Source organism: Carassius gibelio, chromosome B24 (assembly GCF_023724105.1).
Source record: "Carassius gibelio isolate Cgi1373 ecotype wild population from Czech Republic chromosome B24, carGib1.2-hapl.c, whole genome shotgun sequence".
In the NCBI taxonomy this organism is placed as follows: Eukaryota; Metazoa; Chordata; class Actinopteri; order Cypriniformes; family Cyprinidae; genus Carassius; species Carassius gibelio.
The window spans coordinates 1,007,976-1,031,609 of NC_068419.1; the positions used below are offsets into that span (position 1 = coordinate 1,007,976).

The 23,634-nt window shown below is 37.1% G+C and overlaps 1 protein-coding gene across 13 annotated transcripts in view; it reads left to right on the plus strand.

The window, feature by feature from the left end:
* Positions 1-23,634, plus strand: part of LOC128012969 (receptor-type tyrosine-protein phosphatase mu) — a 256,276-nt gene that overhangs the window by 53,754 nt on the left and 178,888 nt on the right. For 2 of the 13 annotated variants that reach the window (XM_052595583.1, XM_052595588.1), the window contains exon 1: positions 1,595-2,051. The exons of 1 other annotated variant lie outside the window; for it this stretch is intronic. In XM_052595583.1, coding sequence (XP_052451543.1) covers positions 1,970-2,051 — 82 coding nt within the window. In that variant the 5' untranslated portion in view covers positions 1,595-1,969. Of the gene's footprint in view, positions 1-1,502; positions 2,052-23,634 lie in introns of those variants that run through there. 10 more of the 13 variants (XM_052595584.1, XM_052595586.1, XM_052595590.1 and 7 more) reach the window with 7 other exon arrangements.

Sequence of the window (23,634 nt, forward strand, 5' to 3'; positions counted from 1 at the left end):
TATATATATATATATATATATATATATATATATATATATATATATATATATTTTTTTTTTTTTTTTTTTTTATGTGTTAAATACATATTTATCTATTATATTCATCATTACCATCCTTTTGTCTGTTTTTTTTTAAGTTTCTGTTTCTCTATTATTGTTGTTTTTTCCACCCTGTCATAAAAAAATTACAAACAAATAATTATTTTTAAATTATAACTATTTTTATTATTGGATATTTTAAAATGAGTGTACTATTATACACTAGATTTAAAAAAATGAAGAAAAAAAAAAAATGTCATGAAGACACTAAAATAATACAAAACTGAGTTTTAAAGAAATTCCTACATAGGTAAAATGTATATTTATATACAGAAATAATCATGTCGAAATAATATTTATTTGTTCTTCATTCTTCTAGATTAAGAGAGATGATAGCATCATTTGTGTCGGCTGAGCTGTAGGGGTCAGAGGTCAGAGGGTCCAGACTGATACTGAGGGTCTGTTAACTTCCAGGACAGATGTTTGATGAATGTTGTGTTACATGAGAAGACTCTGGGAATCCTGGCCTCTTACTGATTCATCATGCAACAAACACAGCAGCTGAGACTACACACAGCACACCGGGGCTAGTTGTCCCAAGGGCCATATCACATCCAGTCCAATGTCCAGTTGCACAAACTGTCAAACCTAAGGGGAATCTGTCCTATAAACAAACATATCAGTAACACATACATTTACATTCAGACGGGAGTCAAGAGCACTTCTCTGGAGTATTCTAAACGTCAGACTGAGGCAAGTTGTCACAAGTGTTATATGTTGTATTTTGACACCTTTAATATCTTTATATCTTCAGGCTGAACCATGGTTTGATAACACACCAAATAGCCTGAAACTAATTTTAAACAGATACTTTGTAGATGATGCCTTTTTTTTTGCTTTACTTTATACATTTCACTCTTCACTTCTTTCTTGTTTGAGAAAATATTTGATATATTAAAATATGTTATATAATGTTATTTGGAATTTTTTTAAGTACATCACTATTTTTTTTCCCCATGTGGAATTAATCAGAATAATTAAAATAATTAAAAGCAAAGTTCATTATTATGGCTATTTCTTCTATAGCAAAACTATATTATAAATGTTTAAAATATTATTTTTTATATTCTAAGTTGTATAATTAAAATCTATTTTTAAGAGTTTAATTTTTAAGAAAAAAAAATATTATTATGTCTAAATATTATTTTGAATCTAATGTATTCATTCTAAATATTATTTAATCTAATTCACTGACATCAATATTTATTTATTTTATATTGTTATTACTGTATTTATTCATTTAATTATTTTTAAATTTTTACGCTTGTTCTGGAAATAATTTTGGACGGTCCCTCTGGCGCTCTCTTGCGGACCCGAAACCCGTAAAGTTTCCCTGCGTTTCACACACACACACACACACACACACACACACACACACACACACACACACACACACACACACACACACACACACACACACAGACAGAGTTTGTGTCTTAAACTCTGATGAGCGCAGTTCTGTTCGCGTTCCGAGTCATTTGTTGTGTTACGCGCACGCTCTGCGTATTTACGCATCGGATCCACATAGTTCCCAACGAACTAAACTTCGGCTCAGTTCGGTTCGGCTCGGCTCTATCCGCTCGCTCCTCGAACACAGCGCAACTGGTTTTAGGAAAATCGCGGAGCGCACGGTTAAACTCCACCAGAGTCCGACTGCACAAACCGCCCCTGTGCTTGCGTCGCGGTGACGTCACGCCCCTCCGGCGGCGGTCCTAAAGTCGGTAAGGAACGGACAGACACAGTTGGGTTCAACTCGTCCAGAGACGCTGACCGGGGTGTGACGTTAACGGCTGCTCAGACAAACGGGAATAATTTCGGTTTGGCGCGGAGCGCGAGAGGAGCGCGGGCTGGCGTTCGCGAGACTCCCGCCATGGATCGGAGACTTTTAACGGCTTTTCTCTTCTCCTCCGTTATTTTCCTGATCTCAGCCGACACGGATCAAGAATCCCAAGGTAAGACCTTCGGTTTTTCCCAAAAGACATTCTTTCGAAGTCCCTCGCGGACAATGTTCTCCTCAGGAGATTCTCCTCAGGCGCGTAACGGAGCTAATCAACTTTATAAAGTTACTTCATTTGCGCAAATGAGCGTCTGAGGTCAGATTGATGTGTTTCTCCGTCGCCACAGCCCAAACTTTCCCGCAGAGCCCCGATCCTCTTCTTCTGAGGAGAGATTAGCTCGTTTTCTCGGTACACGTCGTTAAAAACAGCCATCCCGTGCGTCTTCTGACAATAACCGAGGGATATGTGTATATAAGAATCCTCTCTCGTGTCGCTTCGGTTATTGAGCCACTCGTTTGATTTTCCTCATTTTCTTCCCACACATAAACTGCGTTACAGCTGTGCACTTCTCCCACGGACACGGTTTGATCTGTTCCTGTAGGAACCACAGAAGATCAGCGAACAGAGAACGGTTCTCTTAGAGTCATGAATAAACGATCTTCACTCCAGAACACAGATGTTCTCACAAACAGCTTCTCTATCTCTGAAACATTCAGATAACATTATTCCAGGACGTTCAGAAGACCGAGAAGCGTTTTTATAATGTCAGAGAACATTCAAAAACAAGTTTATTGGAACATTTTTTTTAAAAGGTGGGATTCTTCTTGTAACGTTTAAATACGTCGAATATTGTTACGCTTTTGTTTGAATATTTGGTGTTCTCAGGCGCGAGTTTCTGTGTTCTGTCAGTCCCAGTGTTTAATAGATAACAGACTCAAACACACAGAGAAAGGCATGCCTTTGTGCTATTTTTATCTTTAGATATTCTATAATCTTATTTTTAATGCAAAGCAGTCAAACATTGACAGATGCTGTACGTTATTTCTGAATTTACTTTCCTAAAGTGCATTGGCTAGTAAATAAGATCCATCTGTGTGTTTAATTAAACTGTGTATTACATGCAGTTTAACTTGTTTTATGAATGACTTCAGTGTTGTTTTAAAATATGCACCATATGTAGTACAAGCTGTGAGTTTGTGATTACGCCCTTGCCTGAGTTAAACTATTTTATGCATATATATAAATAATAATGCAGTGATGTGGTCGATCTCAGTCTGCTGAATGGTTTTTGTGGTGTTTTATTCTGTGTGTTGTGTCCTGATGGGGGCAGCAGTGCTCACATATAATATGGGATTATCTCCAGATTCCCAATATCACACAAATCCCACAAAAATCCGATATAACAAAAGATTATATATACATGACTTTTCCATTAGTTTAAACTAGTTTATATATATTTGTTTATTTAGTTAACTCCTTCTTTTATATTTTATATAAAACGTTTATTTATTAATTGTAGTTATAATTGGATATACATTGTTTAATAATTAGTCACAGGAGTGCTCTAAATTGATACAAATGAAGATACATGTTAACAAACTGAAATTAATTGGTCTACATGTTTGGGATCTCTATATTACACAAACAGTGGCTCGTAAAGAAGGAATCATATGAGTGATTAGTTTGATAGTAGTTTGATACATATATTTAATGTACAGAGCTGCTATGTTTGTTTTCCTCAATTTGTATGAGCTAAAATCAGATGAAGTGCATTGCTCAAGCTGCTCTCGGAGAAAGAAAGCATTGTCCGTTTTCAGTTCAGATTCACTGATTCACAGGAAGAGCATTATGGAGATGATTATCATTATTATTATTATTATAACTGGTGACGCAGAGGATATCCTGAGTGATACACAGCCGTTAACAGCCTCTTCCGTGGATTCAGTCACATGCAGCACTTCACATTGTTCTCGACAAGCTTGTGTTCACGGTGACGGCCATCACCTGTGTGTTTTTTGAGCTCGTTCTTCCCCGAGCACCGCTGGGTTCGTCAGTTTCCTTTAATTAGTCCACATCATATTCATGGAGTGTTTCCAAGACTCATGGGAGGTTGGAACTAGATCTGCGTTTAATTGAAGCAGTGCAGCTGATTGTGTTAGCGTTGCCATTTTGAATAGTTTTCCATCGTCTGCCAAAAGCATTTCTGCGCCCTTGTACAGAATTCCTCTGTGTTTGTTGTGTCTGAGCTCTGCAAACGTGTGTGACTTCCTGCGAACACATTCCAGCAAAACACACACACATCAGGACTAAAACATGACTAGAGAGCCATCGACCTCCTACATGAATCGTTTAGGAGACACTGATCTTTAGTTTCAGTTGGCGGATTAGTACAGAATTGCTCGATTAAGACACATCTACTCTCACATCCGACTTAAATCAACAAAGAGGTGCCATCATTTAAAATTGATTAAATTACTCCATTTGAATCTGAATCACGGTTTTTGTTGACTGACTGGTTTTGTGCTATAACTAACACTTATAGTACATTTTAAATCTTTAAATAATTGAGTTCTTTAGTGTTCATGTTGTGTTTGTTCTCATGTTTCCTGCTTTTTTTGTTCCTGCATCAGAAAGATTTAGTTTAAAGTCAACACGAAAGGCTGTTTGCAAACCATTTTGTTGACACTTGTGCGTGATCCAGGATATTAGGGTTGGGTTAAACACATAGTCTATAATCCATAATAACACTTCCTCCAGTGATAAACTTCATCATCTGCTGTTGTCTCTCACAGATTAGTTTAGATCTGTTTAAACGCTGCTTGATCTGTGCAGATTTCTCTCCTGATTCAGACCAGAACACTTTTTCACTGGAGGAAGTATTATTATGGATTATAGACTCTATGTGTTTGAGTTAAAATCATCTTAATGCTGGATGTGTTTCAGGTTTTGTCTTCTCCAGATGTTCACTGATGGACTGGAGTGCTGTGGATTATTGGGATGTTTTTATCAGACTCTCATTCTGACGGCACCCATTCACTGCAGAGCATCCATTGATGAGACACTGATGCAATGCATTTCTACAAATCTGTTCCCATGAAAAAACAAGCAGATATTAACATTACCACACCATTTTAGCCACAGTCTGCATGTGTGTGTGTGTGTGTGTAGGATAGTTTGTTAGCAGTGTGTAAGTTGCTGAGTAAACAGCGCTGTGCTAATGAAAGCTCCCTCGTCCTCGGGTGGGCTACAAACGAGCATAAAAGCTAATGAATCAGCCGCTTCCACTAACACAGAGCTGCTGTGGAGCACAAGGTGGACAGGTGGTCTGCCAGAGGCTTCGTACCATCGCACTTCATAAACGAGCATAAATAAACAAGCGCTAGGTGATTAAGCCCTAATAATACGACGGCCGTTGATCAGCGAAGCAGGTGACGTGTAGAGCTCAAAAACACGGCTAATTAATCCACAACGGGCCAGCGCTGTCCCAATTCCAAAGCTTTTTCGGTTTACTCCTTCATGTTTCCGCTGGTGAATGTTCGTTTGACCACAGGCGGATATCTCCATTATTGTCAACCTGCGTCGGCAGAGTTTTAATGGCCCTCGTTTGACTCATTAACGAGTTTCCGGGCCTAGTTTAACTTCACTGCAGCACTTCTCTGAGTTTCCTGACCTAATTATGATCAGGCCATTGTTTCTTGAAGGGTAGACGCGGCCCCAGATTTTTTTACGGGAAGTTGTCCCACTTGGGCATGGTTGGGTCGCTCGAGGCGAGAGATGAAAGCCGCGCAGGAGAGCAGAAGTTTCCTGCGTGCGCCACCGAGCCGCCATGTGTTCGTCTCCCACATTTGGAGACATTTTTAATTGTTGCCAAGCATCGATGCCCGGCGCTAATCCCAGAGATTTATTTAAGTCAACGCTAAATAGAGGAGGCGTAAATATTTGAGCTGCATGCGAGCACCGTGTCGTGCCAAATAGTTTTTTTAATGACACTAATTATTTCTCCCATGTTTTTTTTGTGGTGTTTATCGTGAACCTGGCGTGTGTGTGTCTTCTTCATTGAGCGGTTCATGTTTGCCGAGTGTTTTAGTGTTTAGGCTTGTCCTTCTGTTTCCTTCTTTTGTTCATGTGTCAGCAGGAATTCATTTGAATCTTTATAGTCAACATCAAACACTGTTTGTAAGCCATTTTATTGACGTATTTGTGGGTGAAACAGGATATTGGTGATTACTAATAGTGATGTTGTAAAGAAGACTTTTTAATACGACTGGAAAAAAACAGTTGTGGGCCAAAAGTTACATTAGATCCATCTATATTATATTAAATTGTACAGTATTACATTTATTACTAAGTAAATCATTGTTCTTTTAAGAACCGATCATTGAAAGGTTCTTTTGAAGAAATAAAAACCGATCTGCTGTGGCACTGCTGTGTAAACCCTCTTTATTTAAGAGCGTGTTTCATGTTGTTTCTATCATAAGTGCTCCGTCTGTTTCAAGGTAAACCAAGCTGGCTGTTTTATATTCCTCCTCTCGTCGCTCATGTTATTTTGACATGCACAACAACAGTAATCTTACACTTTATATAACTGCTGCTCTCGAGTCCAGGCGCAGTCCGGTGTAAGAGTGCAGATTTAATTGCATTAATAATCCAATCATTGAGTGCTGACATTGAACCTGTCCTTTCAGAGCGCCGGCCTTGTGCTCGGCCACAGGAACGCAGGAAATGCCAGAACAGTTAGAGCCAAAATGGAGGCCTTTTCCATTTTAATAATGGCACATCTTGTTTAGAGTCCCGTGCCGCTGCATGAATAACGTCTCAGTGAAACGCTCGGCCTCGGCGCACAAGGAAAATCAGGCTGGAGACTGTGTATTCAGCTCACAGCCTTCACATTGCCCTTCTTCCATTGCATCCTTAATTAGTTTTCCACAAGATGAATACAAGAACGAAACGGCTATTTTTAACTGTAAATGCTTGTTTGTGGTTATGTGCATGTTGTCAGATAGATGCCACCAGTGCAGTCCATTGTTTCTGACAGACTGTTTTTGATTATTCAGAGCTTGATTTTATATCTAAATCAATGCAGTTATATTTTTCTGGTCTACAGACTTGGTTGCAAGTGCATCAGTTCTTGATCAGATGTTCAAAACACTCAAAACTGAATGCAGGTGGGTGTCAAATTGGAAATGTCCAGCATGCATCACCAGGAAGAAAGACATCTTGATTATACAGTATGAGCTCAAAGAATTCAGAAATGAAGCCTGAATGGTTTAATTGCACAATAAAATCATGCATTTGAAATAAGGGTGAGTTTTTAATTGTGCAAATGCACAGGAGACTCTAGTAGAGCTTTTGATAAGCAAATGATGCAAAACTCAAAGCATAGAAATGCACAGCTCATGCAGATGTTGAGTAAAACAGTGCATTGCAATGAGATCACAATCACAGAAGCATATTTTTAATGTTTCTCTTGCCTGAATCTATCTTTGTGGGTTTTATTTGGAAGCAGCCTGCTGTCTAGAAGTTAGCAGTAGAGCTGTAGTGTGTCTGTAGCATCTGCGGAGCGAGGAACAGTGAAGCACAGATGCTGCTGATGCAAGCATTCACTGTGGAGCAGCGCGCCGGAAAGGTATTCACCAAAGGGAGCCGCATCATTAATAAACATTATGCAAAATATGTATGTAATTTGTAAAATTAATATTGAACTGAAATAAAACTGCAGCATTAGTGTTTCTTATTGAAGCTCCTTCTGGAGGAGCTCTCGCAGCGCTGGGTGTCTTTTTAACCTTGAATTGAGTGCTTATACCAGCTCCAGGGGCTTTGGGGAAGCAGGCAAAGGGAATTCTATATTAAAAAGAGCGTTAAATGCACCCAATAACAGCTGAGAGGCAAATGCATGTAAATATTTAATTGGGCATTATTCAGTATTTAGAGTTGGGCCATCCTGGAGAGAGAATCCGACAGCAGGAGATAAAACTGAAAGTCTGGAGCACCAGAGGCACACACGCGCTAAATTAGTACATTCAAATATGCAATATATATTCCAGATGGAGCTGCTTCACAGCTGACAGAAAATATTTTATAGGAATGTTTTGGTAACATTCTTAGTAAAAGTTATGAAAATGTAATTTCGTAAAACGTAAAATGTAATAATTGTAAATTAGGAATGTTTTCTTGGCCATGTTAAGTTTTTGCGATAACGTTTTCAGAACATTATTATTAGAGACCAGATAACATCATATTTAAGTTACTGGGAGAATGTTAAGTTACGAAAACGTTATTTCTAAATGTGTTTTAAATGTTTAAAATGCCCAGTTTGTAAAATGTTATAAATATTTTCAGTTCTGTGATTGTTAAAGGAACATTCCATTTTATCGTTTTGAAAACATTTTGGGTGTCTCAAATCTTTCTGAAATAAACAGTAATTGAGAATTAAGAATTACTTAATGTGAAAGTTGATTGCTTTGACAATTAGAGATTAGACTGTAATTGATCTCTACACGCTATACTCATAGTCACGCAATGCTGATGATGTTAACATTAATAATTTGAGTATAATAAATTATAACAATAACAATAATTTGCAGAGTTTGATGTAATATGAGCTAAATCTCCATTAGATTAAATTACCATTGGTAGCACGATTTATTATAATGCTTTTTTCCTCAATTGGTCAGAACAAACATGGCAGACCATGTTTTATTGACTTCTAGAATGTTTGTTCATATTGAAGGGAGAACCTTTCCAGAAATCACAAGAATCCCTTGTTTGCACATTTGTGATCCCGGAGCACAAAAGCAATCTTAAAGGGATAGTGCACCCAAAAATGTGTCATTGTTTATTCACCTTAATGTCGTTCCAAACTTGTGTGAGTTGCTTTCTTATGTTGAATATAAAATTAGATATTTTGAAGATTGCTCACAATCGACATGAGGGCGAGTAAACAATGACAGAATTTTCTTTTTTGGGTGAACTATAACGATATAAGATCGTTGGGGTATATTTGTAGCTAGAGCCAAAAAAACATTGTATAGGTAAAAATGATTTTTCTTTTATGCCCAAAATCATTAGGTAAAGATTAAGCAAACATCATGTTCAATAAAGATATTTAGTAAATCTCCTACTGTAAATATATCAGAACGTAATGTTTGATTAGTAATGTGCATTGCTAAGAACTTCATCTGAACAACTTTAAAGATGATTTTTTTCTCAATATTTAGATTTTTTTGCTCCCTCAGATTCCAGATTTTCAAATAGTTGTGTCTCAGACAAATATTGTCCTATAAATCTGAATAAAAAATAATTGCCCCTTATAATATGTTTTGTGGTCCAGGGTCACATCTCCTCAGTTTTGACGGCTGGTTCAGTGTTCCTGCCTGCTTTTCTTGTGGCAGTTGTTCCGTGTGCCTGTTTTTGGGTCATTGTCACTGTTCTCTGAGCAGGAAGGATATATGGATTTATGAATCGCCCCAGGACATGGTCCGCTCCTTAACACCTCATATTTCATCTGCTCTTGATGGATGAAACCCTGTATGTATGTCATCCATTTATACGAGCTCAGACGAGGAGGGACGTTTTCAAGGAACTGGATCTCTTGTGGCGTGGGCAAAGTTAAGTGAGGTTAAGAACTCTTCAAAATTAGAGCAGCTGAGCTTTTTAGAGGCTAAATGTGTTACCAGGAGGAGAGCGAGCCGCAGCGGGCGGCCTTTCAGATGATATCTTTATAAAAACGCTTTGAGTTAACCAGACGTTTCCGGCTGTGGTCTGCTCAGGGTTTTTGTGGCTCAGTGTTCAGGTGTGATATGGTACGAAGAGGGGTAAAAAAAATATTACACCAGCCTCTAAGACGACATGAAACCACATCCGCAACCCATTCTGCTGTCCAAATGTGGCGTATTTTCAAGTGAAACGTAATACTCAAGTTGAACAATGCAGGGTGGGAGTTGATTTTATCTTTTGGGAAATGACTGGATGGTTAGATTCTGTCATGATTTACTCATTCTAAACCTGCATGACTTTACTTCTTTCATCTGTGCTACACAAAAGACAATCTTATTTGAAGAACGCTGGCAGCCAGACAACACTGGATACTTATGTATACAACTATATATATAGAGCTGGGCAATTATAGAATTATATTTCTTTTCAAAATATATTCTTTTGTTTTCCACAGAAGACAGGAGTAAATAAAAAAAAATATATATATATGATTTTTTGCTTGAACTAAGAATTGATTGATTGGTTGTGAAAGAAGACATTTTGATGTCATATGACATAGTTATGAAAATGATATTTGTAAATTTGATTAAGTTTCTATTCTCTGAATGTTCTGAAAACACTGAAAAAACATTAGATGAACATCTAACTAAAATCTTTCAGAAACACTTTAACAAACAATGTTTAAACAACATTTGTGTAAACGTTTGGAGACAACCAGAAAAGGTTTGCGTTACTTGAGGAATGTTTGATTAAAACTTTAAGAGAACCTTGCAAGAACGTTCCCGATTATCTAATTTTAGCTCAATTTAACATAATCTTCCACCAAGTGTTTCCAAGCGGTAGATTGTGTGGTGAAGCTCCTCTGTCACAGTATATGTGAGGTTTCGCTGCTCCTCCCAATGGAGCAAAGAATCAGAAAGGAGTGCAGGGTTATTCTAGCAGATCCATTCTGTCTGTTGCAGTACCGTAATTCTCCAAAAGCCTTGTTGTAGACGAGCCAGCAGCATGAAATGAGCCTCTCCACCATGATAAACGAGGCAAATCTCTACTGGGGAAATCCTACTGAAGGACAATTAAACAAATCCCTGTTTAGATCATTGAAGAAAGGAACATCATTCTGTGTGGCGACGCTTCCAACTTCTTGCCCAAACTTCTCCTCCTAATACTCACTGTCCCAGAGCTGAGACACAAACGAAGCGTATCGCACAGAAACCAGGCAACTTTGTTTGCGTGTGGAGTTGAAGACGAGCAGAAGTGACACGGAGCTGGCAGCGGCGCAGCAGGAGGCTGTCGCTCTCCCTTTAGGACGTCTAAACCCAGACTCGTGCTTGTTCTGCTGTCAGGTGAAACTCGCTGACGAGACGCAGACAGGTAGACCAGATCCAGCCGGCTGAGGGTCATTTGGACAGGCAGCAGATAAGAGCCGCAGGTGTGTCCGCAGGCGCTGCATTAACAGCCACAGACCCCAGAGCTGCCTCAGAGGCACTCGCTCGCTTTCACACCGCAAGCCTCCAGTCCAGTCTGAACCAACCACACACATCAATGCCATCGTGAGCACTTCAAGACTCATCGTGGAGCTGATTATCTCTTCCCCCGCCACCGTTTAAAAAGAAAGTTTCCAGCCACCACCAGCGTGTTTCACTAAAATTTCATTGCTCCAAACAAACCAACAAAAAAAGTATTCATTTTATTTTTTATCAACACTTTAATGTAGGGAGGTTTAATAAAAAAAGCAACATTTTGAGCAAAAAAATAAATACAAAATCTGCATTTTTTTATTCTGAATCCACATTTCACTTGCTATAGCATTATGCAGTTTTCATTTATATGTTATTAGTGTTGATGAACGCAATAATTTTTCATATGCACATGCTTTTATATGAGATGGCTTGTTTCTGTGTCTTCCTGGTCTGTGTTTTTGATCGCCACTTTTTACACTCATTCAGGAGATGCATAATAGCGCCCCCTAGCGTTTAACAGGGAAGTGTGTTTCACGAATATCAGAAAAGTCTGTGTTTGCCGGGGAAAGAGTTAATGCAGTTTCGTTTGTGTACAATTTTGTGTGCTCTTGATGAAGAGGAAGCCAAAATCACATCATATACTCATTACTCTACTGGTCCAAATAATTAAGATTTGTAATGTTTTTGAAAGAGTCGTTTAGGCTGAAGGCTTCAGAATAGTGAAATCAATCGTCTCTCTCCGGTAATGACTGCTTGATTTCCTCATATATTGGCACCAGCCGTTATTAAAGCAGGACGGTGGGTTGTGTTTGTGGAAGGAGACGCCCTTCTCTTGGGTTTATCCGTCATGTTGTTTCCCAACACGCAGCAGCACAGAGTGTTATGTTCTGCGGTTTCTTCCCATCATGGCTAATTTGTTCCCTTCTCTTGAGAGGCTGGGTGTTCTTAAAACGAATGAATAAGTAAACTGGGTCACTGGCTTTTTGCTCAATACTTACATCCTCGGCCAAATATTCCAAACTCTCCAACTCCATTTTTAGTCTTTGGCTACTATTACTCAATTGGAAACTGCAGCGATTCGTATGTGTAGGTATGTTTTATTTTTATTTTTTGCAGAAATGTATTTGGAGTCCCGTGTTTCCAATGAGGCTGTGTTTGTCACTATGTTCTGTACGTCTCGGGCCGGTGTAACGTCTGCATATATCTCCAGACGCAGCAGTGCAAATAATGAGGGCACATGTTTACCTCCAGCTCCTCTCACCCGGGGAGATGGATTAAATTGAAGCAGTTTGGTTTGTTGTCAGATTCTTAAGTATTGCTTTCAAGTGCGAGCCGTGGCCGGGCCCCTGCGGAGGGTTTACTCACTGGAACTGAACAGAGAAGGTCTCTCGCAGCTAATCGAGTCCAGCCACAGGCTCCTCAGACGCCGCTTTTAGTCACCGGAGGACCGTAATAGCAAACAGCGGGGAGCGTGGAAGGCAACAATGCGGCTCGCATACAAACGTTCCGTTCTTTGAGGAAAAACAAAAAACATACGGTTCTTGGAGTTTAGAGTCACCAGTCTTTTGTCAGAGATTTTATGGTGCATGAATGTCAAACGGGACTTTATCCATCATCATTTGATTGGACTTGATTTGACTTAAATGTATTTTCTTTTATCCATCAACATTTGATGTTGTATGCATATTTATTTGTTGTAATATACAGTTATATAATTTTTTTTTAATTATTATTTTATTCATAGTACATTGCAGTAGTGTATTACATATACTGGTAATGCATTTTTTAGATAATAAAAATAATAGCAATACAAATTGCACCACAGCGCTACACTGGTCAAACCACATTACTGCAGGCTCTTACATTAGATCATATGAGACTACTCCACAGCAATAATATTTGTAGACAGTTTCTTATTGTCAATGCTGTGGATAACGTTGACTAATCGTTTCAGCCCTACTCCATAATAATAATAATAATACTAATAATGATTAAAAAACAAAAATGAATACAGTTAACTTAAATTCCAATTCTAAGAAATGTAACATTCTTGGATTCATTTTTTAAGTTTAAGCCTCTTCAACTTTACTTTTTCTAATTCCAAACCACTCTTTTTGGGATTAGCCTATATGATTTTCTTAGAATTTTTGTTACTTTTGATTGTTTTTAGTCATTTAATATTTGGTTTGAGTTCTAGTTCCTGTCTGCTCCCTGGACACAAATTCAGAAATGGTTGTCTGACTCAAAACCATTCTCTGTTCGATTCTGAGCATTGTACAATGACTAAGATGCCCCCCCCCCGCCCCCCAACACCATTAACCTTGCTTTATTCTTGCTTCTGTATCCATGAGATCAAGTTCCTGTCACTTCCTGAACAGAGCCTGACTGTAACCGCATGGATGGATGTGCTATTATCTCCGGCTCAAGCTGAAGCTTTAATGAAACTGTGACACGGCTAATTGCTGTAAAGGAGGTTGCATGTGTGTTTTGTGTGGATCTGTCAGCAGTTTGGCAGCAGTCAATGTTCCCCAAACCTGTGTGTTTGGCGGTCCGGATCTCCTCCTGTGGGCCGGACCCAGTGTCATCCCGTCACGGAGGAATCCATTTCCACGGCTCCAAGTCTCCCTGACACTTAAATTGCACAGAGCGCCGAGTGTGACAGACGTGGAGCTCACCAGTTAGTGTTAAAACTGCCACGGCGCACTACCAACCCTCATCAGTGAGGAGCAAGAGTTCATTTCCCGTCGGTACGCCAGCGACAGGCCTGTGATTATAAAGACAGTGGGACATTTAGAGCTCTTCAGTCTCTGTGAGATCTGCGTTTAAGGGCTTTTTGCTGAGTCTATATGTGTGTTTGGCCACATGGCACTGATTACTGAACACGCAGCTGTTTCTCCTCATGAAAATCACTCGTCAGCACTTTTACACCGAGACCCTGAAGCCCAGGACAGACTGGGAAGTGGATCTTTCTACTAGCTGTAATTATAGGATCAGTGTATGTGAGATTACAGGAGAAGACAACAGAGCACAATAGATACAAACAGTCCTGGCTTGGTATTCAGTCTGAAAAATAGATGGTTTTGGAAACAACTGTAGTCTAATTGAATAAATATAGCCTTTATGTGCTCAAATATTGTTGTGGGCAAAAATTCACAGCATCTGACAAGAGTTTGTAATGGAGAAATAGAGTCTGATGAGTAGTTTATAAAAGTAATGATAGTAATAATATTGGAATTTTTTACTTAGATTAAAATTAAATTAAATTTACTTTTCACATCTATTATTTTTATTAGTACTATTATTGTTATACTAAAAAAACATTACCATTCTAATATGCCGCTGTATTATACTATGATAAAATACAAATATTTAAAAATGTTTATTTATTACCATGTATTTTAAATGATTATTTTCTTATAATTAGGTTTTGTGTAGCTTCTTGGAGACTGGATTGAATCTGTCTCAGTTTCAGAAAAAGCTAGAAATAACTGACTTTAAACCATTTTTACCTGCTGAAAATAGCAGTGTTGTACTCATTTTGGCCAGGGCTGTAGTTTGAGGTGTAGCAGTGATCCAGAAGCAGGTTCAGACGGGACGAGATCTGTGTGTGTGTGACAGTGAGCAGGAGCAGGACTCCGGTGGATGCTCCGGGCCGGCTCTGACCTTCTCTCTGCTGGAGAACTGTGGGAATATCACTCCTCCAGCACACTGGATTGTGTCTCCATCAGCGCTGACCTTTCACAGACATTCGCCTCTCTCTCTGTGTGTGTGTGTGTGTGGCACGTTGTCAAACCACCTGCTGTGTTCCTCTGGGTGGGGACCCTTTAGAGTTCGACCCCCTCCACAGCTTCTGATCTCTTCACGCAGGCTTCGGATCCGTCATCTGTGGACGTTTGCCTCAGGTTCCCAGACGCTCGTGTGAATGTGTGCATCCGCCGACCGATGCATGGTGTCTTCTAACGCTTTTCTCACTCACAGTGAAGCCCAGCCAAAATAGAAAGATTTATGTCAACCTCTCTAATGTCAACCAAACGAACTACATTGAATAAAGCCAGGATTGCTACTTCATTGATTACTTCATTAAATAAGCATGACGTTTCTACACTGGTCAGTTTTGAGGTTGTAGGCTATTTGGCTTTTCATAATATGCTAGTGCAAGAAAGTTTAAGTAAAATAAACTGTGTATTTTGAATGTTTGATCTATTTGCATGTCTAGATTTTAATTACAATACGCATCGTTAAAGAGTTTTATCTCCACTTCAGCAGCACTTACAAACACCAGAAGTTAGTTTTGTTTTATTCCTCTCTATAGTCTGAAGGATTTTACTGAGGAGCTTTCTTTCTTTTTTTTTTTGTAAGCATGATATCTCATGGCAAAAGTTTGTAATGCACTGGAGAAATTTGAGATTTTGGTCTATTTTTAATTTGTATAGCATGTTATTTCCTAAAAGTGGAAAGAAATTGCAATATAATAAACTCTTAAAGGTGTAATTTGGGTGTTTCATTTATTTAGATTTTAAGTTCAAACCATATCTTTAAAAGTTTTTATCTCGACATCAGCAGAACTTAGTTTTATTCTTATCTAGGGCTTTGTTCATCATTCACAATGATTTATAGAACACTTTATTCCTAAAAACAGAGGTAAAATGTGTTTGTTTTCTGTCTGTTGACAGTATTTTCTGATTTTTGGAGCGATAAAAAGAGAAATCCAAATACTCCTTAGTAAAACCTTGAACAAAGCCAGAAAGCTTCATTCGTTTTTATTTTTGCTTATTTTTCTCATTGTAAGCATGTCTGTTAGGGCCAGAAACTACAACCAAAAGTTTCTTTCTTGCACAGGGCAGTTTCATGATATGTTTCAGATTAGTAGAAAGAAAGTCCAATGAAATAAACAGTAAAAAAGTGTTTAGATGAAATGGCATTAGTTCTTAATCTAATTAATAAACCAGGGACGTATGGTGATATGTGTTATTAAATGCAATGGCTTGTTCACCTGTAGAGTCTTGACTCCTCAGTTTGGCTTGAAACACCCAAACACTCACAGGAACGGCCGAGTGTCGCTTTCATCTTAATGAACTCTCCAGAAACACCAACCTTCAATCCGCTGCATTTCCCACAGGGATTTCCTCTGAAGTATCGCTGATCACTCCATTTAGATTTGTGTCTGATGCATCGGAAAACCTTTGGTGAGTGGAGCACCATGTGATTTCTGTGAGCTGGAAAATAAGCCAGAGAAAACTCTTAAACACATAATCACTGGGATATTTAGACGCTGTTCCAGTCTTACTTATGTTATATTCATTAAGAGTGCTTTCAGGTTTGCTTAAAAAGAAAAACTTACAAAAAATTATATTAGCATTTTTTTCAGTAGTATCAAAATGTAAGGTATAAAAAAACAAAACTTTTAAAAATATTAATAAAAACTTTATAAATAATAAAAAATATTAATAAAAATAAAATAAAAAATTGAAATTAAAAAATAATAATAAAAATGACCATAATGCACAACAAAATGTGTTGTTATACCTTATTAATTAGATTTTCATTTTGATTTTATTTTATTTCAGATAGATGCCAAGGCAACATTTCTAAAACTAAAATAAAGTAAAATAAATGTATTTAAAAAAAAAACTAAAAAACCAAAAAAAAAAAAACAATAATAGTAAAATATTAATATAAATTATAAAAAAAGTAAAATATAAAACTAAGAACATCTCATATGAAAAAAACTAATAGTATCTCCGTGATACTAAAATAACAATTTAACAAAATAAGTAAGGAAATTGTTGAATGTAGCTAAAATTAAAATAGAAAAGTAAAAAAAAAAAAAGCTATTTGTTGAGGCAGCATTTCTCACCTTTAACTTGATTTAATAAATTAATGAAAAAAATTGACAAAAACACACAACAAAATTACTAAAAGTGTAACTAAAATTTAAATATCCTTTAAAAATTAATATTATATTAATACATTATAATGGAATGGAAAATTTAAACTAAATATATATATATATATATATAATGCCAACTAATAGAATCTCAGTGATACTAAAATAACAACCTCTTCTCAAGTAATTTTTCTCCGAGAGGATATAGTGTCCCAAACTTCCCTCTCTAGGGAGCTGTATCAGTGTGCACTGGGCCTCACATTAAGATTTGTTGCTGAATGCTAAATGAGAAGCTTAGGGCTGTCAAACGCCTGCTACTTCAATTTAAGTTCATTTATTCTGAGCCGTTAATAATGAATGAACAAGCTGAAGTCAATTGTGCAGGTTCATTTGTCGCCCTATTGATTACAGCGCTCCCATCAGAGCGAGTGTGTGTGTGTGGGTGTGTGTGTGTGTTCTGGAGGTGAAGGATTTCATCATCTCTGCTTCTCCTGGGTGGATTGCTTCAGGTTTGCTGTCTGTACTCTGTTGGGATCTCAGCTTTAACTCCACATCTCTTTGTAATAAAGCTCCAGGTCAGCAGTGCTGTAGGACTCTCTGTGTTTAGGTAAAACAGACAGAACTGTGTTTATTTCACCAGTGTGAGTTACTGCCGGTTGGGAGATGTTTTCCAGTAAATGTAGGTGTTTCTTTGTGGATACTCCCAGTTTTTCTGCTATTGTTAGAACATTGTACGCTTGGTTTTAAATAGAGCACATTTAAAGTCATCTCTGTAGTGTTCGTGGTGATCAAACCTATTAAAAACCATCTTGCAGTGTTTGTGCTCCTGCCCAGGCCACCACCGTTCCTCAAACCCGTTTTCCCAAATTCATTTTTAATGTTTAATTTATTTAAATCATAAAATGATACAATTTAACAAAAAATTATGCAAGTTTAAAATTACATTTTTAAGGCCCTATGAAATGTTTAATTTTTCCCATATTCTGCTTTTTTCATACATTTGTTTTTTATTCTATTTTAAAGGTTAAATAACATTTTATTAATAAAAAGGCATTTCTAATTAATTCAAATCCTGAAACAAATTAACAACGATTTAATAAAAGTTTTACAAAAATGTAACTTTTGGGGCACTATGAAATCCAGTTTTATTTTTTTGTTTTTTCTGTTTCTGTTATACTGTATAAATTACATTTTAGTATTAAAAAAGCAAGGCTGATTCATTTAAATCAAATCAAATGCAGTTTTTTATCCCTATTAAATTTTTCTAGATAAATTCAGTTTTAATAAAAAAAAAAAAAAGTTTTTCTGGATGTATGATTTACATGACAAATTTATTATACAAAATTGCTTTAACCAAATTAATGCATTAAATGTAACAAATAAAATTAAATGTTTTAAAGTGTAGTTAAATGAAAAGTGCTGGACAACAGAGATTTACTGTTAAAATTAAAACATGGAATAAAAATACTACTTTGAAAAGTGCATTCTGCTGTACAATAATAATGTATTTCTGTCATAATTTCTTCAAGTTAAACCAAACTTCTATTTTGGCAGTTTATAGTGAATACTTGTGTGTTTTTGTGTTACTGACTGGATTGTGCGTGATTTAGTTCGTTTTTTTTATTTTTCAGAAATGCAATAATGTAAATATATTCAGAATGCTTCAGAATTCATGCACGGTGCCTGATATAATTCAGATGACGTTATTTGGTCAAGTTTAATGCACATTCAAGCGTTCAGAGCCATTAGGAAAGGCTCTTAGGAGTCTGCATGGTAATTCACTCTGTGTAGAGTACATCTAGAGTGGAAATGATATGGAAATGCTCTGTTTGAATAATCATCTGCTATTCATGAGACGCTATTTTCCTCGTCCTCCGGCTCCATTGAAAGCAGGTCAGGATTAGATGCTTTCAGACGGATGCTGCTGTATTATCTGACATCAGGAAAGCAATTACCAGAAACTCTTGATTAATATCATCTCTGAGGCCCAGATGGAAGTTTATTGTAAGTGTTCTTCAAGGAAAGCTTGCTGTGGTTTGCAGATTAAGACGGCGAGCCTGCTCTGCTTATCCTCTTAAACATCTCCTGCATCTTTGTGTTTATGATATGCTTTAATCCACGAGACTGGGATGATTGACAGGTGGCAGACGCATCAGTCTCGAGGTGAGGTCAGGAGGGGATTTAGGGATGAATCTCATGAAATCTGTCGAGAAAATGTCCAGGTCACATTTCACTCCCTATGAAAAGATATTTGTAAGAAATTACATTTTGCATTAAGAAAATAGATTTTTTTTTCCCACTGTGATTTTTTTTTATATGATGAAAATTAAAAATGCAGTTGTATATATATAGACAGTATTATTATGTGATAAAAGTAAAAGTGAATGATAATAAAAATAAATAACTTAGCATTTATACATCAGGAATTGTCAAGAAAATTACTGAAATAATAAAAACTAGATTTTTTTTAATGCAAAACATCACATCTTTTGATTTTCTTATGGTTATTTATTTGCTTCGCGATCGTCGTTATTTATTTATTTAGATTAAAACAGTTTTTTTTTTACATGAAACCTTGATGACCATCATTGTGAAATTATTTTTTTTATAGCAATTAAGCAAATTTACCTTAGTTCTCATTAGAAATGACGCAAAAATGTAATTAAAAAAATTATTACATATTATTTCAATAGTATAATGTTTATACTTAATAATATTTGTTGTACTACCTTGTGCAGAAACTAAACAAATTGACCAATATTGATTTATTTGCACTGTGTGCATGCCAATTTCTTTGTATTATTAATAACATTTGAAATATGGACATGTTCTGGTCAGATATCCTGTAATCAAAGCACCATTTCTTTGATTTGGGGGTGAAAGTGAGCTGAGAAACTGTAGTGAACGGCGTGTCTTCTGATGGTTTGCCGTCTCTGGGCTTTGATCTCAGTAAAGATGGAGGATCTGTCCGGAGGAGCTGCAGGTATTGACGCTGATTGGAGATAAAGCGGTTTGGGTGGAGGAGCCTCAGGAGCTGGTGAGGAGTGTGAAGGTGTTCTGAGCCGATGCTGAGTGATGAGCAGACTGTGACATGGCCCCGGGGCCCGAGGGGGGGGTGACGGATCCGAGCAGACAAGCGGCGCATGGAGGGACCCGACGTCTCCGCTGGGCACTCGCTGCCATTTAACGCCTGACATCTCTATCATCCCTCACTCCTCGTATGATCTTATACGTCCAGACAGAGTCCATGTGCAGAAACGTTTTTAACAACTTTCCTCGTTCATTCCAAATAATCACAATCAAACTGCAGTTGGGTTATTTTGATTGGGTCAAAAGCTAACTAAGTTTTTTTTTTATGAAAAAAATGCAAATAAACTTTCTTATATGTAAGATATTTTGATGGCCTTCGCTTGATTGTATTTGTGGAAACATGCATTTTATTTTTCAGGATTCACAGATGAATAGAAAGTTCAGAAGAGACGGATTGATTTGAAACAGAAACATTGTGACATTAGAAATGTGTTCACTGCTACTTTAGATCAAGATACTGACCTGTAGAAGTATTAGCATTCTCATGTAGACCGTAATAGAAATGCATGTGATTCAGGTGAAAGTGAAGCTGGACACACAGCACAAGTCCTGTACTTCTGCTCTAATAACGGCGTATAAAAGCCATACACACCAACGGCATCAAATATTCAAGTTCTCTTTTGCAAATTTGTCCTCATGAAATATGTAGCGTCTCCGAGGGGATCGTGGTGGTGTCGGAGCGATGATCGTGTTCTGATACGTGTTGTGTGTCACTGTCGTCTCGTGTGTTTCTTCACATGATCTGCTAACCTCCTTCACACAAACACCAGCCAAATGTCAGCCGGCCCTCCGAGACGCTCATCCCTCGTTCTTCACCTCTGCTCCGTCCTCTCTTCCTCGAATCCCTCTCTCTCTGTCAGACAAGGCACTGCTGGACTGAGACTCAGACTCACGCTTGTTGAATGAGAGGAAGAGGAGTACGCTGTAAATGATTTTAAAGAGAGGATCAGAGAATGTTAGCCAGGGAGAGCTTTTCTACTTCATAATTTCATGTTTCATGCAATATGTTTGTGAAATATACTAACTATTTCTGAGTTAAAATGATTTCCATAACAATTTTTTTTAAGTGTAAGTCAAACATGACAATTTTTGTTACTTTTTTTAATTTAAAAAAGTAACAACAATATATTTATATATATATATAATTGTTGTGTTAGAGACATGATTCTTGAAATCATGTGATTTAAAAATTTTTTTTGTTTGATTGACTTTGAAACAATTTGAAAAAAAAAATGTTTATATGATTTAATGTGATAGTGTCCATGTTTACGTAATATAGTAAAATAAATACAATTATTTTTATTTTTAGCGTCTAATTCACAGTAAATTCACAAAAAAAAACAAAATTACTATTTGAAATTGCTAGTAAATTTCACAGATAATTACAAAGTGATAAATAAACAATGTTTAAGAGTGCATTTATTAGTGTTAGTCTGTTTTGCTGGTGTAAACCGCTCTTCTGTTTTCTGATCTGATTATTGTCATAATGCGTCCGCTGGCCTCCAGCTCGTGACACGCCTCTTAATTATTCATTCGGCCCGGAGGACATAAATCAGTCAGGCAACAGCTAACTAAATCAGCTTCCAATTAGTGTTTGTTTGTGCTGCTTATATTCCCCCGTTCACTAGTTCCAGAGATCTCCCAGCGTCGTCTTTGCCCTTCAAACCGCAGGATCAGAAAGAGCTTTGAAAGAGCGTCAGATCAAAGACGGATGTTTCTGGAGAATCACAGAGTTACTCAGACACATGCAGCCTGATCTCAGCTTCATTCCCTCCGGAGCGTTTGTGTGACGTCCAGCGGAGACTCAACTCTACTCATTAGGCCTGGAGACGTAAAGGGTTAAATAATCAGGGCTGTTTAAATGAGCTTCTGATTGGCTGATTGGTCTCGAACGCAGCAGTAACGGAAGTAACAAATAAAAGATATATATAAATATTCTGCTTCCTGTACTTTTGTAGTATTTTATTTAATGTAAAAAAATTCATAAATTTGTCTAGTGCTTTAATTTTCTGATTAAATATTGCAATTTTATATATATTTTTTTATTGTATAATAATAATAAAAAAATCCAGGTTTGAAGGGTTACAAAATTTGGCCAGGTTTTTTTTTATATTATGTATAAATATCATAATAAATAAACAAGAAAGTAAGTATTACTCAATTTTAAATTGCTAAAATTATTTATATATATATATATATATGTATGTATGTATATTGAATTAAAAGATAAATTACTAAAAAAGTAAAAATCTAAATAAATTATGAATAAATTACTAAATAAAAATAGAAATAAATTACTAAATGATAAAATATAACAGTTACTAAATAATAAAGTAAATAATATAATAAACAATAGATTATAAGTAAATAAACAATAAATATTGGTTTTAATTTATTGTTGTAAATATTTGCTTTTGCAAAATTGCTTTTGATAAAAACGTCTGCTAAATGCATAAATGTAAGTAATATTTAGCTGTAAAAAAAGATTTTTTTTTTTCCCATTATAGTATTTTACATTGCAACTGCAAAATGACCTTAAATTAATAATATTTATGGCCGTTTTAAATTCTCCACTTCCTAATGTTAAACCATCAGATTTTTATTTTGTTCAGATTTATGTCTTGTAAAGATGTTTTGTTTGTGTCAAAGCAACTCAAACTGAAGTGACAGTGAATCGAGTGACCGTGAGACGCTGAAAACACTGAAATGAACACTTCTCCCTGGAACACGTGCATATATTTCTATATTTCCATGAGAGAAGCTGATAACAGCAGCTGCAGTTCCTCTCATTAGAAACACTTTGTGATCCAGCACATCTATCAGTGTAAGTGAAGCCGTTCTGTGTGTTTTGGGTCGAGAGCGTTTGCTCGGGGCGGAGCAGGTTCCTGAACTTCGCTCACAATCAATGTTCCCTTTATAGAAATCAATGCGGAGGGCAAACATGAGCCGACGGCAGCGTCCCCAAACACGTCTGCTCTGTGTGAAGAGTGTGTTTCTCACCAGCAGATGTGTGTCACTTCTCATCCAGAGCGTTCATGGCCACATGTATATTTCTGTTTTAATGGCCAGTTATTTTCTGGGACCTGGTGGTTCATTGTCCAAAGGAAGTCCAGATTCCTTCCCGGGTTTGTTCTTGTGTGGAGGGATCAGATGTCTGTCGATGAAAGTAAATATGAGGGTGTGTTTGTTGGGTCGGATGAGTATTAATGCTCTGATAAGAAGCATAGCTTATTCCCTCAAATTCATGCTCTCACTTAAAGATCATCTGGATTTGGGAAGTGTAATCCCGACTCCATGACTCCAGCCGTGCTGGGATTTAATCAGAAAGCATGGCGTGTTCATATTCATCTGCTCGGTCCGTCTAATGTAGTGTAGTCCCTGTGGTCATAAATCACCACACTGCCTTTACACTGCTTTGTTTCCTTCTACAAGTCTCTGGAATTAAGTAAGGAAATAGTTAAGTATTCTGCGCTAACTTTTAATTTGATTAGCTTCGTCACTTTTTCTCTGTGCTGTTTTGTTTCGGTGGTGGAGGATGACACATGTTTGTGAAGCCTGGTATTTTCCTCCCGGCTGCACCAGGCTTTTCCTTTTCCTGCCGTTC